The sequence below is a fragment of the Phaethon aethereus genome (genome assembly GCF_964289735.1).
Source record: "Phaethon aethereus genome assembly, chromosome: 3".
Lineage (NCBI taxonomy): Eukaryota > Metazoa > Chordata > Aves > Phaethontiformes > Phaethontidae > Phaethon > Phaethon aethereus.
In genome coordinates, this window is record NC_138576.1 from 63,336,942 (window position 1) to 63,354,500 (window position 17,559).

Here is a 17,559-nt window from a genome sequence, read left to right on the forward strand (position 1 = left end):
TTACTGTTTCGGCCCCAGATGTTGTTGAAATTATTAAGCGACTTTGGTCTTCCTTCACCTACATTGTCGTAGAATGGCTGAAGTACTATTTGGCATAAGTGGTATGAAAAATGGAAGTTTCACACCATGTCCCTTTCTTGCTGTACTTTTCAGTGTTTTCCCAGATGGAAATTTAAGAATGAGTAAAGAAAAAAAAAAATGATATGCATAAGTTCTATGGTAAGTGCCTTAAACTCTGCAACAAGTTGATGGGAAAATGGAATCTAATGCATGAGTTCTTTTGGTAAAAGAGTCTAGGATTCAAGTCAAACACCTAAATACTGTATTTACAAAGTGTCTTATTTATTTTAAGAATGTTGCTGTCTTGGGACGAGTTATCTGCACGCCAACCCCCTTTTTAGGTGAATATATTCTTCCTCAAACTGCAATACACTCTGTTGGAAATGATAGCCAATCTTCATATCTTGCCTCCAAGTATTCTGAATGCTTTAAGGAACAACGTTCTTTATAAAGCAAACCACTTCCCAGTCTTTCCACAGGTAAAAAATACCAACTGCTAGTCTTAGGAAAAGATGCATTTAGAAGTCAACACTGCAAGCACATAAATTCGAAGAGGGGTTTACTTACTGCACATACTGTTGCGTTTTGGATTCTGTGCGAATGCACACATAATGTGGTATATATCGCATTTTTATTCATTTCTCACCTATCTGGGGTTCCATTTTCTGCAACTTTATGTTACAAATGATGGGCTGAATTAGGGTACAGAAAAATTGAGGAAGTCTTTAATGTTTTTCATTATTTCAAACTTAGATTGGTGTTTTTATTGACATCATGTCATATTTATCATGTTTTTAATATGTACATTGTATTGATTTAACCAGTTTCACAAACTTTGTTAAACGTATCATTGAACAGGCCCTCTCCCTTTCTGATTCTACAATATTTATTTTCATATTTCCTTTGAAAATCAAAAATAATCCACCTTTTTCTAGTGGTATTGCTGTAACATGCACAGCAGACATAAGGAAAAGAGGCATTTTGTCAACCACTCCAGATGATCAGAGCAACATGTTAGTGTGTGTCCTAGTTTCAGCCAGGATAGAGTTAATTTTCTTCACAGCGGCTAGTGTGAGGCTGTGTTTTGGGTTTGGGATGAGAAAATGTTGATAACGTGCTGATGTTTTGAGCTGTTGCTGAGCAGTCAAGGACAGTCCAGCTTCTAGCGCTGGCCTGCAGCGAGCAGGCTGGGGGTGCACGGGGAGCTGGGAGGGGACACAGCCGGGACAGCTGACCCAGGCTGGCCACAGGGATATTCCATACCGTATGATGTCATGCCCAGTACATAAACGGGAGTTGGCCGCGGGGCGGAAATCACTGCTTGGGAATGGGCTATCGATCACCGGGTGGTGAGCAATTGCTGTATTGGGTATCACTTGTTCTTGTACATTCCTTTGTCGGTATTATTATTGTTGTTATTATTGTTGTTTCCTTCTCTCTTGCTGTCCTATTCAACTGTTTTTATCTCAAGCCACGAGTTTTTTCCCAATTCTCTCCCCCATCCCACTGGGGGAGGGTGAGTGAGTGTGTGGCTGTGTGGTCCTTAGCTGCCGGCTGGAGCTAAACCATAACAGTGTGACTGAGGCTTCTGTACAGCAATTTTAACGGTGTATTTCAAAGAACGTTCAGAGTCCACTGGTTAAAGTCTGACAAAACCTACAATCCCAGCTAATGAATGAAATGAGTCTCGCCTCTACCTTAACTGCTGCTAGAGATTAATGAAAGCACTTAAAAGAAAAAAAAAAGCGCCTTGGACAGACTCAACTTTGCACACACCCTTCTAGAGCAGAAACATCCGAAATCTGGAATAACAAAAATGATGATTTTAAAGCATTCACTGTTTTCTGAATTCAGCTTTTAGGAATTTCACTTTTCAGATCTAAACAGAATTTTGGAGATGCACATTCCAGTCAATGCACGCAGGAGACATGCATTTTAACACAAACTCATAATGCAAGTAGCACAACTTGTGAATAGTATCAAGTAATAATATATCTATTATTACACAGCACTTTCAGTATTCAGATTTATGTACTTGTAAACATTTTGAACTACAAAGCAACTCTACCTGCAGCTCAGTATCTGGGGAATCTAATGAAATTATGCATGCTGTAGGAATGCAGGCAGAAAAACCACCAGCTATCTATTGACTAAAAATCCTGCAGTGGCAATTTTTCACGGATGAGAAAAGTTAGAAAGATACAGATATACACATGTGTGTGTGTGTGTGCATATTTATGTATATACAGGCATGTACATAGACATATCCCTATACTAGGAAGTGTGCAAAACTGAGCAAGCCTCTGGGAGAACAAGCGTAAAAGCTATGTGCAAGTGTCAACATTTAAGCAGCAAAATTACACACCTCCTCTTCCTCTCCTTTGCCATTCAGGTCATTGTCATTAGAAGCACTAAAGGAAGTCGCCTTAGGCTCCAGGTAGCAGAGAGACAGAGCGAGAGGAAGGGAAAATGTGAGTGAAAAAGGAATAGACTGGAAAGCAGACAGAAGCAGCAGGAAGATAAGGAGAAAAGAGGGGATGAAGGAAGGAGAGGTAATAGGAATATAGTGCTGAAGGCCAGGTGGGAGGAAAGAGATGCAAACATCAGGAAGGCTAGGAAAAGTAATATAGCCATCCTCATCAAGCAGCGAACGGAAACTAAAAGAAAAGCATCTGATAAAGTTGAATGAGACACACAACTCAGTGCTTTTGTAGTCAGTTGTACGGATTTTTCCCTCCACAGCAGGGGAGCCTCGACTAGTTAGGGGTCTCATAAATTCAAAGACATTATTCAGTGAAGCTATTTTGGTTTTATTATGATCTGGTGTTCCTTTCATGGAATTGCACTCTGACATGTCTGGGATGGTAAGGAGGGGGTCCCCAAAGGGATCTTCCTCTGAAATATCTGAAAGCATGTCGATCTCAGGGACAGGTGACAGGTTTGTGAGATGGGATGACACAGAATGGATGGGTAGTGATGATGGGTGTACGTGACTGGGCTGAAGAAAAAAATTCTGAGCACAGTGAAAAATGAAAGCACAACAAAATGCAAGTTTGAAGGCACAAGAAGAGGGGGAAAAAAAAGAAATTATTAGTTAGTGAAAATTTTTACTTAGAAGCAGAGATAGCTCTACTAACGCAATAGAAATGCCAAATAAAAATAGAAATACCCTTGTGTTTTACAAGTAGCCAACTTGTTTACTTCTGTGGATTATGAAATGGAACCCATTACGAATGTTTTGTTCTCAGGCTGTAAAGGACTGTGCACTTTTGAACTGTAATAGTCACTTACAACAGATGGAAGTGGACAGACATTCAAAGCTTTGGCAGAAAGGTCAGGGGGCAGTGGAGTACATGAAAAACAAGCTGGCACTTTGATTCTTGGGTTTATAACCATTTCCTCTAAGACTTAAAGACAGCCAGGAAGGGAAAAAAGTATCTGGGCTAGAGGGGAAAGCAAGCTGTTCACAGAATTGGCATGTGTAACAAAACCTTACTGAACAGCTTCTTAGAACAACTTCCCAAAATACTGCTTTTTTTTTTTTCCTTCTTTTGGTTAAAATGTTGAAAGATACTGCCACTTTGAAAACAAGGGAGTATCACCATTTTACCAAGCCCAAAGTCAAAAATAGGAATTTATTTTACCATTTTTCTCCCATAAAGAAACTCTGTGTGTGCCTTTTTCCTAGGCTAATTCTAAATTATTTCAGCTTGCCAGCAAACAAAAAAAAACCCAAGCAACTGTTGGTATTTGTTCCCTTCCTACACTTGAATGCAGTGGGAACATGTGAACCACACAGAGAAACACAGCAGTCCCTCTAGGAATCAAACGAGTAGCTAACTTGCAAAAATGTTTGAAAACAAAATTACTCTTTAAATAGGAAAGTAAGTTCTGGAGAACTGCCAGAAAAAGAAATGATTCCAAGAGAGAAGAGCGGCAGACTTTACCTGACACTTAGGAAGGCAATTTTTACATCAAATCATACAAGATCTAAATTCAATTTTTTGACCTATTTCCCATAGTAGCTCAAACAAACAAGACAAGTAAATGGTTGTTTGCAACAGGAACAGACCAAAGCACTCAACTTTTCACAGAAATCTACGCCTCAGTCAACATACAAGTTTTTAAAGGATGAAATAATTCTGCAATGGCTACTAAAACAATACTGTTACCTATGGTAATTGAACAGTCATAATATACTCAACTTTGTTGAACATACACAACCGTGGATATACTAGATTTTTTTGAAATCTAAACAAAGGAAATTAATAAAACATTATTTAGCCTTTGAAACATTGTTTTCAAGAATTCACGCAAGCTTACTGAGAATTCAAATTAAATTTATAGCAATAAAAGAAACCCTCAGTCAAGGCCATTCAGAAGTTTGTATTCTCTTTTGCTTACCTACACTTACATGAAGTTAAACCTGCAGAAAGCACTTAACCATTTTCCTTTAATAATTTAACATGGTGTTCTGTATGATGCTCAGAAGTGATAGGCACTAAATAACCATTCATGGACACACACCACAGGAACAAATAATTTCGGAGTGAAAGTCAGCCATACCTTTCCATCCTGAGTCAATTCTAATTGTGGAGTTTTGACTGGGCTTCCATCTTCTTCTCGGCCACCTTCCTTTAACTTGGCCTGACCAGCAGCTTCAATGTCAATGATTTTATCCCCAGCAGCCTTCCCTCCAGTAGCAGGGAAGTCTCTTAGCAGACTTTGGTCTGAGATACCCATAGGAGCTATTAGAGAGAAAAATAATTTTGGTTAATTGAGGTAAGTTGGAACATTTTGATTTTAAGACCTCTTAACAAAATTATTTTATGGAGATGTCAGCAATGAGCAATACAGGCTAGTTACTGAGTAATAAAATGTTTTTCATCTTCTTGGCTTTGCAAAAGTTCTATAGCTCTTATTGCACTGATGTGAACAGCAACATACCCTTGTGCACTTACCATGCATGGGGAAAAAAACCTCACAATATCAGGCAGTTATTTATCAACTCTCTGATTAGTCTTGGAAGATAAACTGAAGGTACTGTTCTGGTGACTGTGTAAATCATCGTAACAGAAGAGAGAAATAGGCAACAGTGTTTTGTGGAAATTCACTATTTTGAGAGAACTGTTTTAATGCAATATAGAAATAGCTATGCAATAACTGTCACAGTTTTTTTATTCTGGAACTTTAGCAAAACTGCAGAAACAACAGCTCAGTGAAACTAAGACTTTTCCTCCCTATATGCTTGCGAAAAATGGAAAGGGGAAATACTGAATATGTATACTTGAATATAGTCAAAGTACAAGAGACTGAAAGGTCTTAAATTAGTTTTTTCTCTTATTTGATTCAGCATAACAGGATTAATGAGCAGAATGTTTTTTTTTTTTTTAAATCAGGATGACTGGCTCAGTCAAAACAGTAGCAATGAAATACAGAGTAATTCATTAAATTAAGCAGTTTTAATAAACACAACTTTGATATAAACTTAACTCATTTAGCAACCTTCTGTAATACCTCCATATGCCTTGACTTTACAAAGCCAAGACATGGAAATTTGAGAGGAAGAGGTGTTTCTTGGAGTACCTTTGAGGGATATCCTCTTTTGAAAACAGTCTCAGCTATACATCAGACTCCCTTAAGTGGTGAGAAGCCAAGGACAGCTAATGGCAAATGTGGGATTTGGTATGTTAGGTTTTCAGGGTCTAAGTCGTAAGTTTTGCAATTTAAGCTTCTGATCCATTCTCCCAGGGTACACTTGGCCACCTTTGCTCTTAGGGCACACTGCTGACTCATGTTCAACTTCTCCAGTGGCAGTCCCCAGATCCTTTTCTGCAAAGCTGCTTTCAGTGCAGTTGGTCCTGCAGCAGCTACTAGTGTATGGTGTTACTCCTCCTCAGATGCAGGATTTTGCATTTATTTTCTTGAATTTCATAAGGTTCCTTTCAGCCCATTTCTCCAGCATGCTGCAGTCCCTCTAGTGAAGGTGAGGTGGGAGTGGAGCAAGAGTAACCCTTACAAGGATGAGTATGCAACTCTAGGTATTTCGGATGAACAATGGCACTGGACATGCTGTTGATAAAGGAAAGGCAGAGTGCAAGCACACCCTTGTGCTGGTTTTGGCAGGGGTAGAGTTAATTCTCTTCGTAGTAGCTAGTATCGGGCTGTTTTGGATTTGTGCTGAAAACAGTGTTGATAATACAGGGATGTTTTCATTATTGCTAAGCAGTGCTTACACAGAACCAAGGCCTTTTCTGCTTCTCACACCACCCCACCAGCGAGGAGGCTGGGGGTGCACAAGAAGCTGGGAGGGGACACAGCTGGGACAGCTGACCCCAACTGACCAAAGGGATATCCCATATCATATGACATCATACGCAGCATATAAAGTTGGGAGAAGAAGAAGGAAAGGGGGGATATTTGGAGTGATGGCATTTGTCTTCCCAAGTAACCATTACACGTGATGCAGCCCTGCTTCCCTGGAGATGGCTGAACACCTGCCTGCCCGTGTGGAGTGGTGAATGAATCCCTTGTTTTGCTCTGCTTGCGTATGCAGCTTTTGCTTTACCTGTTAAACTGTCTTTACCTCAACCCACGAGTTTTCTCACTTTTTCTGATTCTCTCCCTGATCCTGCTTAGGGGAATTGAGAGAGTGGCTGCATGGTGCTTAGTTGTCAGCTGGGGTGAAAGCACGACAACCTCTACAGGATTTCTCATTTAGAGTGTACACTCACAGTATGAGCCTACAGCTGGACTGTGGAAAGAACAATATTTAAGTTTGACTTTGAATGAACACAGTTTAAAACTATTACAGCCTGCAGATGGCAACACTAGCAAGATGCCTTAAATGCTGCCAAGAATAACTAGTTTCATTTGAGAGAAAACCAAACATGATAAGGGGGGAAAAAAAAAGGAAAACTAAGAGCAATGTTTCATCATGCTCAAAAATTTGACTGTGACTGTTCTGTAAGAGTGAAAGTTTGGGTCTGAACATGTATGTACTCCTGCTCTCCTTCCATGACCAGGTGACCTGCCTAGCGCTTGAGGGAAAGGCTGTGGGTGTTGTCTACCTGGACTTTAGTAAAGCTTTTGACAGCATCTCCCACAGCATTCTCCTGGAGAAACTAGCGGCTCGTGGCTTAGACAGGTTTACACTTTGCTCGGTAAAATAATGGCTGGATGGCCGAGCCCAGAGAGTTGTGGTGAATGGTGTTAAATCCGGCTGGCGGCCGGTCACAAGTGGTGTTCCCCAGGGCTTGGTTCTGGGGCCGGTCTTGTTCACTATCTTTATTGATGATCTGGATGAGGGGATCGAGTGCTCCCTCAGTAAGTTTGCAGATGACACCAAGTTGGGTGGGAGTGTTGATCTGCTGGAGGGTAGGAGTGCCCTGCAGAGGGATCTGGACAGGCTGGATCGATGGGCAGAGGTCAGCTGTATGAGGTTTAACAAGGCCAAGTGCCGGGTCCTGCACTTGGGTCACAACAACCCCATGCAACGTTACAGGCTTGGGGAGGAGTGGCTGGAGAGCTGCCTGGCAGAAAGGGACCTGGGGGTGCTGGTTGACAGCCGGCTGAACATGAGCCAACAGTGTGCCCAGGTGGCCAAGAAGGCCAATAGCATCCTGGCCTGTATCAGAAATCGTGTGGCCAGCAGGAGTAGGGAAGTGATTGTGCCCCTGTACTCAGCACCAGTGAGGCCACACCTTGAATGCTGTGTTCAGTTTTGGGCCCCTCACTACAAGAAGGATGTTGAGTTGCTGGAGCGTGACCAGAGAAGGGCAACAAGGCTGGTGAGGAGTTTGGAGCACAAGTCTTATGAGGAGCGGCTGAGGGAACTGGGGTTGTTCAGTCTAGAGAAGAGGAGGCTGAGGGGAGACCTTATCGCTCTCTACAACTACCTGAAAGGGGGTTGTGGTGAGGTGGGTGTTGGTCTCTTCTCCCAAGTAACTAGCGATAGAATGGGAGGAAATGGCCTCAAGTTGCACCAGGGGAGGTTTAGACTGGATATTAGGAAAAATTTCTTTACTGAGAGAGTGGTCAGGCATTGGAACAGGCTGCCCAGGGAGCTGGTGGAGTCATCATCACTGGAAGTATTAAAAAAACTGTAGACGTGGCACTTCGGGACATGGTTTAGTGGGCATGGTGGTGTTGGGTTGATGGGTGGACTTGATGATCTTAGAGGTCTTTTCCAACCTTAATGATTCTGTGACTCTGTATACACATCTGAATTCTGCAGATGATGCACAAAGGATCACAGAAAGGCTTGATGATACAGTCTCTGAGAGTTGGGAAGAATTCAAATAGTTTCTAACCAAAAGAAATACAGGAACTAAACTGGACTCTAACCACAACACTGATGTGGTGACGAGTCTTTCGGTGGCCACAAGGACTCATCACACACTATAAGCACAAGCACTTTTGCCTCTTATTCTTCCTTCGTTTCTCAGACTGTAGGTTTCCCAGGCATGTGTCACAGTTTGCTCATTTGTCCCAGTATAGAAGAATGAGTATTTGCAGAAGTAAAAGTCTTCTAAGTAAAAGATTTTTTTGAGGAAATAAGGTAAATTTAACAGCTGAATTGTAGCTAAACTCACATCATTGTCACAGTTCACTTTTATTCTAGTGGAGTTGTGTATGCCTGAATCTAAGTCAAGCTTCATGTAATTTTTCTGAAGAATTCTTCTACTTTGTGTTATTTCAGAAGTGACTTAGAGTAAAACATTTGCTTCTACATCTCTCACATACACTGCTGCTATACCTGCCTTTGGAAAGCATGACTGTTCCTAATAAAGGAAAATCAGAAGGTATTTCTGCTCAAAGAGACCAAACACCAGTAATGACACAAACATTTTAGCTATTCAAACAACCTTAACATAAAAATTGTTAACTAAACATGGAAGTATCTAAAAAATATACTAGGATAGCAATATACTGAACAAAATTCCACAAACTAGAAGAAACTACACCAAACAGAAAAGGCAGAACAAGTTAAGAGACACACTCAGGCCAGTCCAGAGTCCAAAAGATGCCACTGACTAAACAATTCTAATCAACAGCATATAGTGCATACCTATCCCATAAAACAGATACGGGTAGTGAACACAGATACTGTATGTCCAATACAGAATCTTCCATATATGCACAGCAGTGCCATACAATTTAGGGAGTGACTTAACTTACTGTTCAGGTCATTTAAAGTTTGTAAGTAACCAAAGTGGCTATTCCTCACATCACCAACCAGAAATTAAAATTCATAGATTTGTAAGTTGACATTCTGGCCATCCATAATGTCAAGATTTCTGAATGTTGGTCAGATCAGAGTGACAACACAATGTAATCATAATACTGAAGAAATAAGTCAAATTTCATACCTCCATCAAGGCTCCTGGAAACACGTTTGCTTGAAGTGCGTTCGAAGTATGGAGCTGGTCTGTCTATGAGGTTGCTAGCCTGTCGTGTCTGTGCTTGTGTACGTCCACTGTAGCGGAACTTGGAACCCAAGGTTAGAAACTTTGCTTTTGGAGGCTGTTCTGGTGATACAAGTCTAAAAAGTAAATACGAAGAAAGATAGTTTAAAAGGCTTTATTTTATGTATTTGATGAGGTACTTTAAAGCTACTTATATTTCAACTTTAGTTCACCGTACATGATTTATGCACTCCAAGAAAGGATTCTACCATAAGCTCTGAGAACGCTTTCTAAACCAGTATGTGTTATTAATTATTTGTGGTTGGAATTGAAGCGATGCTGATAACCATCATGTTTTCCACAGTATGACTAAGCATCTGGGATCCTTATCTTTTGGTGCCATCTTGGTTAAATGGTATTTTTTCTGGAAAGCTAAGGCCATTATAGGTCCATGTAGAATATCTCTGAGATCTCTCTCCTTTAGAATGTCACTTACAGTAGAAACTATAGATCTCACTTCCACTGTCTTTCCTATATTCCAAGGTACCAATACAGCAGCTGTTATTCCTCAAAGTTAGAGAATGGCATCTCAAAGCTGCATAGAAGGTTGTATCAAGTGAAAAAAAAGATTGAGATTGCTGAAGAGTTGTGACCCAAGAGTAAGAAGTTTAACAACCTAGATTCAGACTCCATTTTGTTTACAATGTCATTTATAGATTTGTCAAAGTTAATGCTTGCTGGATATAAGGAGGCAGGGTTGGGGGGACACACATATCCTGAAAAGGGTGAAAAAGAGATTCAGTTATGAGTACTATTAATGTGGGGTATGTATGTTTGTACCTGGCATTAGAGTTAATGTCAGAAAGTCTAACAATGTGGCAGAATTTGCTATGAGGGATTCTGCTTTGTTCCACCAGTTTTTGACACCACATGAGTTTGAAGAGACAGGTCCTCTATGCTTCCCTGAATTTTCTTCAGTATGACGACTTCAAGCTCTTATTCGTATAACCCTCATTGCTTATACTTTGTTTTTCAAATCTAAGCTGTCAGCTTCAACACCGAGGGTATTGTTTGTTCCAGTGCCATCTTTGCTGACTGGATAAACAGTCATCAATGTGGAACTCTTCCCAGTCTCAGCCTCTCTAGAAAGGTCTTTGATGTTGCTGCCTGAATCATCGTAGTGCTGCGAATACATGCTCACCCAGCATGGCAGTCTCCGTGGCCTATTCTCCCTCTGTATAAAACCATCAGACTATTCCAGATAGAGCTGTTTGATTTGAGGATCTGCAAAGAATGAGGAGCTCACTGAACATTGGCTTCTTTCACGCAGAACCAGCAACTACTGTACCCTTTGCACTTAGGATGGCACAGATGGGCAAGTGAGACTTAAAAGTACGCTGACTTTGTTCTCTTTTGAAGTGTTTGCACAGGGAACATCTGTGTCAGTGGAATCCGATCCAACATATGTTAAAAAAGTATCCAGCGGTGGGGGTTCTGAAAACTGACAGTCCTTCTAAAGATATTTCAGCAAAACTGAAGAATTTTCAGATACTTAGCAAAAAGAACGGTGAGCTAGGTAGAAGGTTACCATTCTCCCTAAGAGAGGATGTTTATGGGTTTGTCAGAGCGCTAGCCCGAAGGGTCCAATCTTGCATGCATAAAATGCATATGCACGCACCTGAATCTTAATCTGTTCCAACACATTTTTAAAGAAAACAGAATTCAAGACAGTCTAATCCACCCTTCTGCACTAAGGCCACTTACGTAATAAAATCACAAGTATCTGGAACTTCACTTTCATTGCTTCTATAAAACAGCCTTATGTAATCTCTGTGAAAATTTATTTCTCCACATTATTTCCAAGAGAGAGTACATTATGCATTAAGAGGAAGAAGGCTAAGAGGGTTTTTCCAAGGTTCCTTCTGTTCTTTATTTTCCAGTCTTGGCAAGGCTACAGCATTTACTGCCATTTTTATCTTCCACCCTGCTGAGATAAATTTTTAATCTTTTAATGTGGAGAAAAAAAAAGAGAACTAATTACTTCCTGATTAAGGGCATTTGAATGGATTTTTTGTATTACAATCTTAATTACATAAAATAACTGAAGACTATGCTTTTACCATTTCAAGTTTTTCTGGGGAGACACTGAAACAATCATGAAAATTTCAAATAAAACATCAGCAGAATTAAAAGCACGCTTCTGCAGCCATTGGTTAAGATCCAGAGTTGCAGACTAAGCTTACCTCAAAAGATTAATGTAGATACATAGCCTGACTGTATTTCTTAAAGTAGATTGCTGCTCTTTGAAAATGGTACTGAAATCCTGTAAGGTTGAGCTGATACAAGTGAATCCAATACCTTTTGTTTGTCATTTTCAATATAATTCATTACAAATTTTTATAAGTAACTTTATATAGTGGCTAAATTTCCCATAAATTATAAGAAGATCGATCTCAATGTAATTATTTGAGAAAAATGGTAACATTGCAAAAGACAACACAAGGAATCTTACAATATTATATAGGGCATGCTAAGAAATTTGGAAGCTAAAAATGTATATCTACGTTGAATACAATTTACTGTGGTATCAGACACAAGCTTCACACATGCTCTGAAAGAGCTACAGTCTCTTGGACTGGAGCAATTGCTTTCTACTTTTTATCTTTGGAGAAAAATAGAGATGGATTTATTTTACTGTTTTTAAATCAGGATGAGAGGTTCTGAGGATTTTCTCTCTGATGTCACCAGTGGAACATATGGATTTTACAGAATGGCTCAAGTATTTGTTACGTAATTCTCGTTATAATTCCTGGTTAGGAAAAGCCACTTCTTATTGGAATATTGGATATTAGGAAAAATTTCTTCACTGAGAGAATGGTCAGGCATTGGAACAGGCTGCCCAGGGAGGTGGTGGAGTCGCCATCTCTGGAAGTGTTCAAAAAACGTGTGGATGTGGCGCTTCAGGACATGGTTTAGGGGACATGGTGGCGCTGGATTAATGGTTGGACTTGATGATCTTGAAGGTCCTTTCCAACCTAGTGATTCTGTGATTCTGTGAAAATCCAATTATTTTTATGATGTCAGAATTTCTGTCGTATGATTATTTGATACGTATTAATGCTCCTGAAAACTTCTATATCTGCAAATGGTAGTTCTCAGTTTAGTATTTTTGACTTCCACAGGATTTGTTTTTTCCCTACTCAGGTCCATTTTATTACTATAAAATTAGGAAATACAGTTTCCCAGCAAAGCAAATCACTGCATGAGTTATTTGAAGAGTGTTGATAGACTTTTCATTGCAGACAGAATGGCATGCTATTTGTGGTAATGGACATCACCAGCCAAAGCAGACTTCAAATTTTAAAGAAGAATAGAATGGTGGACTATGTTATCTTAATAAACTTAACTAATGAATTCTATCAAACATTAAAATAAAATCTTTGATCAGGATTTAAAAAAAGAAGTGCCTCTAAATTAAGCATTTTGAGACTGATTGCCAATGTCAACATAAATTTTAACATTGCATTCAAGAATATTCTACATTCAGTAGAATACTGGAAACCATCCAGTGAGACAGTTCTAGTAATTAACTGCTTAGGTCTTATGGTCCCCAAGTTCTCTGAAGGTCTCAGTCTAGGAAGTATATTCAACTTAGACTAGTATTCAGCAACAGGACTGCATCCACCTTAAAACACAATTGCTTTTTTAAAATAAAAAACAGGATACAGAAGGAGAAAGCTTACCTTTTACATACCCTAGCTACTGTGCTCATTTGAAGCAAGAAGCTATGATTCAGTGCCTACTGAATGCACAAGAGATTCAACCTAAATCTGTGACTCCAAGGCTGCATGGGGCACATGCACTGCCTCATGGAGTTAGTGCTGTTATAAAAATCAAATGAAGATTTAAAAATTCCTTTTCAATGGAGGAAGTAGAAAGAGAAACAACTCTGTGGTCTGCTGTTAAATTGCTTATTTACAAATAGACCATAGTTTCAATGACCAATTTGGAATTTTACATTTATCAGTTGCTGAGGAAAAAAATGCAAAGAAAGTTATGGATTATTACATAAACAAGTAGTAATCTGTTTTTAAAGTGATTCTCTGTTCTTTAAAGAATGGCTGTGAACTCAGCCCAGTTTATAAATAAGGAAAAATTCATCTGTAAGTGTTTACACTCAGCAGAATATTTTGAAAAGTGAAGTGAATGAAGATTACTGTCAAGCTCTGGGAGATTCTTGTGAAGTAGAATGGCTTTCTAGATGGTCACTCTTAACATTCAATCTCTCATGAAATCTTACGTATGATCACTAGTCTAGTTCCATCCTGTTAGCAATCTGAACATTTAAATAAAGCACTTAGTTGCATTTGAGACTTTCAGAATTGGTAATTTGAGGTCAATGATTGTTAGGGTGCCTTCTGTCTAAGAGGTGTTACTGGACTGAGAAATTAGGGGCAAAGAGAGAGGAAATCTCCTCTACTTTCCTCATATGCTTTAAAAGAAAGATATGAACATACCTGGCAAGGTGGGGGAAGCCGAGAACTATCGTTTACCTGAAAAAAGTATGGTGCTCCACACAAACCTTCCATAACCTTTTAGCAGCCCGATGGTTTGGCAGTTTGAACCCAATAGTGCTCTCAAACTGTTCCAGCTGGAAAGAATCCACAAATAAATTAACCCATTTCCTCAAGCTGGCTATTAACTAGCAGGCAGAGTTCTGATAGTTCCATTACTGTAACAAGCTGTAATTCTCCTGTCAGAATACTTAATAAGATTAAAAAAAAAAAAAATTTAAAAAATCAGAATTTTCAACCTTTTAATAAAATTATACTTGGTGGGCTAGTCATGATGGGTAATAACCACATTATCACTTCCTAGCCATACTAATGGCTTTTTTGAGAAGTCCAGTAACACTTTAGTGTTCCTTGCTGATTTGCTGACTAGCTGCCCAGTGTATTTATTTTTAAACTGCATGAAGTAATTGTACTGCAGGTTGTGCTGCACACTTTCCTTGGCTTTAATAAAAGTCTGAAATCCATACTGCAGTGTTAAGCTTATCTGATCCATTTCACAATATAATAGTTTCTTAGCAAAAACATCACATCTATGAACCATCAGTGAGTGCAACAACAATACATCTGTGTTCCAAAACTTAGAGAACTACAGTGTTAGTATTGTATGACTGGTATTTAGACTTGTCTTTTGTTTCATTTATTCACACAGTAAAAGCTACCTTAAACAATTTAGAGTATAATCTAAAAAAGGATTACAGTGTTTGACATTCTGTTTTTTGTTGAATTTCCAGTTACAATGTGTTCAAAATGAAACACACACCCCCCACCTTCAGCAACTCCACAAACTTATAATGGTATCTGAAAATAAAATGGAATTCCTTATTTCCAGAACAGCTAACAGAAACAGTTATAATGTCATACAGGACCACTCCAGCCTTTGGTTACACCCATAAACTAGATACATTGACATTGAGTGAACAATTATACCCAAATGGAAAGAGAAGCTGCCTCTCTCCCAGGACTGCAAGTTTGTATAGACAGTAACAACATGGCCAGTGTAACTAGCTTTCCCTGTGACAAAAAAAAAAATTACAAGATGGCATCTATTAACAAAAGAAAATAGGTTTTCTTCTTGGTTTGCATTTACTAATCAAGATAAGTGTTTAATACAATCAGTAAAATCTGAAGAGGAAAACAAAACGTTCTTAAGTTCTGCCTGAATACAACATACGCCTGTGAGGACATCTGGGGAAAAAATGAGGATGTTTTCTTGTTGATGGATAGAAACGGTCTCATAAAAGAAACAAGACAGAAAGGTGCCACTTACTTCTGCTGGCCTGACTTTGATGTAGAAATTACTTCGCTTATAGGAAATCTTCAGAATTTTTGGCCAAGCAAAGCGGTTGATCCGGAGTCTATCTTTGTAAATGAGCAGTCCATTAGCACATACACCCAGCATGATATCCACGCCTTCAGAATCCTATCACGTATGACACAATTTCATAAAAATCAGTTTCATAACATTCCAAACGAGTACTTATTGCTGGCATACCTTGAGGGAATAATGTAACTGGGACTCATTTAATATTCAAACCTGAAAGACCTTGACAATGAGATTCTTAAAACAGAAATAGCCAAGTATATTATTTTTACTGGAAAGGCTTAAAGTAATGGCTTTGGCATGCTTCTATCTGCATATGCCATAGTTCTGTGAAATTATTCAATATTCTGGCAATAGGGACTAAGTCAACAACTTACAAGCAAGGAGAGGTATGGTGGGTGTGCTACCAATAACTTCAACAAATATTAAAAGAAGAAAAATTAAAAACAGGCCTTTCCAACTTAAAACAGTCAATGAAAGTCTGAACAAGTTGGTGATCATGGTCACCTACTAGACCAATAAAGATCCAGGAAGTAATGGCTAGTTGGCTGAAAATGTCAACGTAATGATTTCACTCAATGTGCTGGTGGGCCAAGTTTCTGAGCATTCTGTTCCATTGACAGCATCTGATGTAAGTTTTACAGGCCACAAAACTCATCACTTACTGATAAGGCTTCGATACACTGTACCACTACACAATACAGCAGAATCTCATGTCCTCCCCGGCAACAAATCAACTACATAAAATGCTGACACTGTCATTAAAAAGTTGCTTCACTGGCATAACAAACAGCTGCAAGCAGATTCTGGCAAACAGCGGTTCTAATGCTTGCAGTTACTACACTATGGCAAAAGAAAGCTCCAATTAAACTCTGAAAATCTCATTTCCTTAAAACATTACAGACCAAGTGAATTGCCATGCTGCACTTGTATTGAAAAAGTGAATAAACGCTACAGACATAGATAATGTACGTGAATAAAAATTTAATTTCTTTCAAGTGTTTCTAACAGAACACAGGAAGAAGTCTATGGAAAATTGCAAAAACAAGTGTACAATGTTTCCATATGAAACAGAATTAAACAATGTTTCTCCAGTATTTAAAAGTCTTGGTTCTTTTTTAAAGGTAGGTCTGATACTCTTACAATGCATTAATTTTCCTAATGATTTGAGACTCTGGATTTGTGCGAGGGAGTGAGAGGGGGTTGGTTACTTGGTTTCTTGGATTTTTAACTAAAAAAACCCACTAGAAATGCAAATTTGATTTGATTTACCCAGAAGAGTGGAAAAAGCACCAAAAAACCACCCTGCCCCAAGACTTCCCCCCATATCCTCTGTTTTTAACTCTCATGGTATTACAAAAACAATTACATGTTCTTTTAGGCTTTACTTTATGGCCCCACATCTCCTTGTCATCAAAAACTGGACATTTAAAATATATCCAGCCACTCTCTTGAATAAAGTATTCTTTCCAAGCTGCATATATGTCTACGCATTAAATAAACCTAGATTTAAAATAAATTCTAAGGCTGTTAGAGCTGTAAACTGAGTAATTATCATGACCAAGAGATAAAAGGCTTATACCTAAGAATTGAAGGTATGACTTTTTAAAAATAATCTATATATACTATGTTCTTTAATACTAAGCATGTCTATCCTGAAAGAAAACAAAACCAAACCAATCCCCAATACCTTGGCATGATGCAAATCCACTCCATACATGGAGAGTCTCTTAGCATTTTCTAGGAACTGGGAATCCGCCTGTGCTGGAGTCAAGCCCCTAAAACCATTGAATAAGACTTGAGTTTATTGACACAAGAACTGAGAATCGAAACTGAGTGGAATCCTGGAATTCAGACACATAGACAAACCTCAGTTTGTAAGGTATCAATAGCATTTTTGTCCTAAAGGGAAAGCGTTCTTTTAAAACATATTATATTCCTTTAGTAGAGACTTCCATCTTCATTCTTCCAAAATATTTTAGCTGTATGTTGCTTAAACTAATTCATATGCTCAGATAAAAATATTTTCTCCAAAAGTTCTCATCTGAGATCTTAGTGAAGCTACTATTTTCAAACTGAAATTTTTAAACACGTGAAAGTTAAGAGGTTCTCAGTTACATAGCAAAAGATTTCCAAAGCACCAGTAACCTCAGCTTAGCAGTTTCTTAAGAGAATTGACATAAACATGACAAAGCAT

At 38.8% G+C, this 17,559-nt stretch overlaps 1 protein-coding gene across 1 annotated transcript in view; it reads right to left on the reverse strand.

Moving 5' to 3' along the window:
- EPB41L2 (erythrocyte membrane protein band 4.1 like 2) overlaps positions 1–17,559 on the reverse strand; it is a gene marked incomplete at both ends in the record, with an annotated part of 75,155 nt that overhangs the window by 17,768 nt on the left and 39,828 nt on the right. The window contains 6 exons of the mRNA XM_081997775.1: positions 2,426–3,073; positions 4,627–4,808; positions 9,432–9,604; positions 14,021–14,118; positions 15,309–15,461; positions 17,053–17,140. Of these exons, the coding sequence (XP_081853901.1) occupies positions 2,426–3,073; positions 4,627–4,808; positions 9,432–9,604; positions 14,021–14,118; positions 15,309–15,461; positions 17,053–17,140 (1,342 nt within the window). The remainder of the gene's footprint in view (positions 1–2,425; positions 3,074–4,626; positions 4,809–9,431; positions 9,605–14,020; positions 14,119–15,308; positions 15,462–17,052; positions 17,141–17,559) is intronic.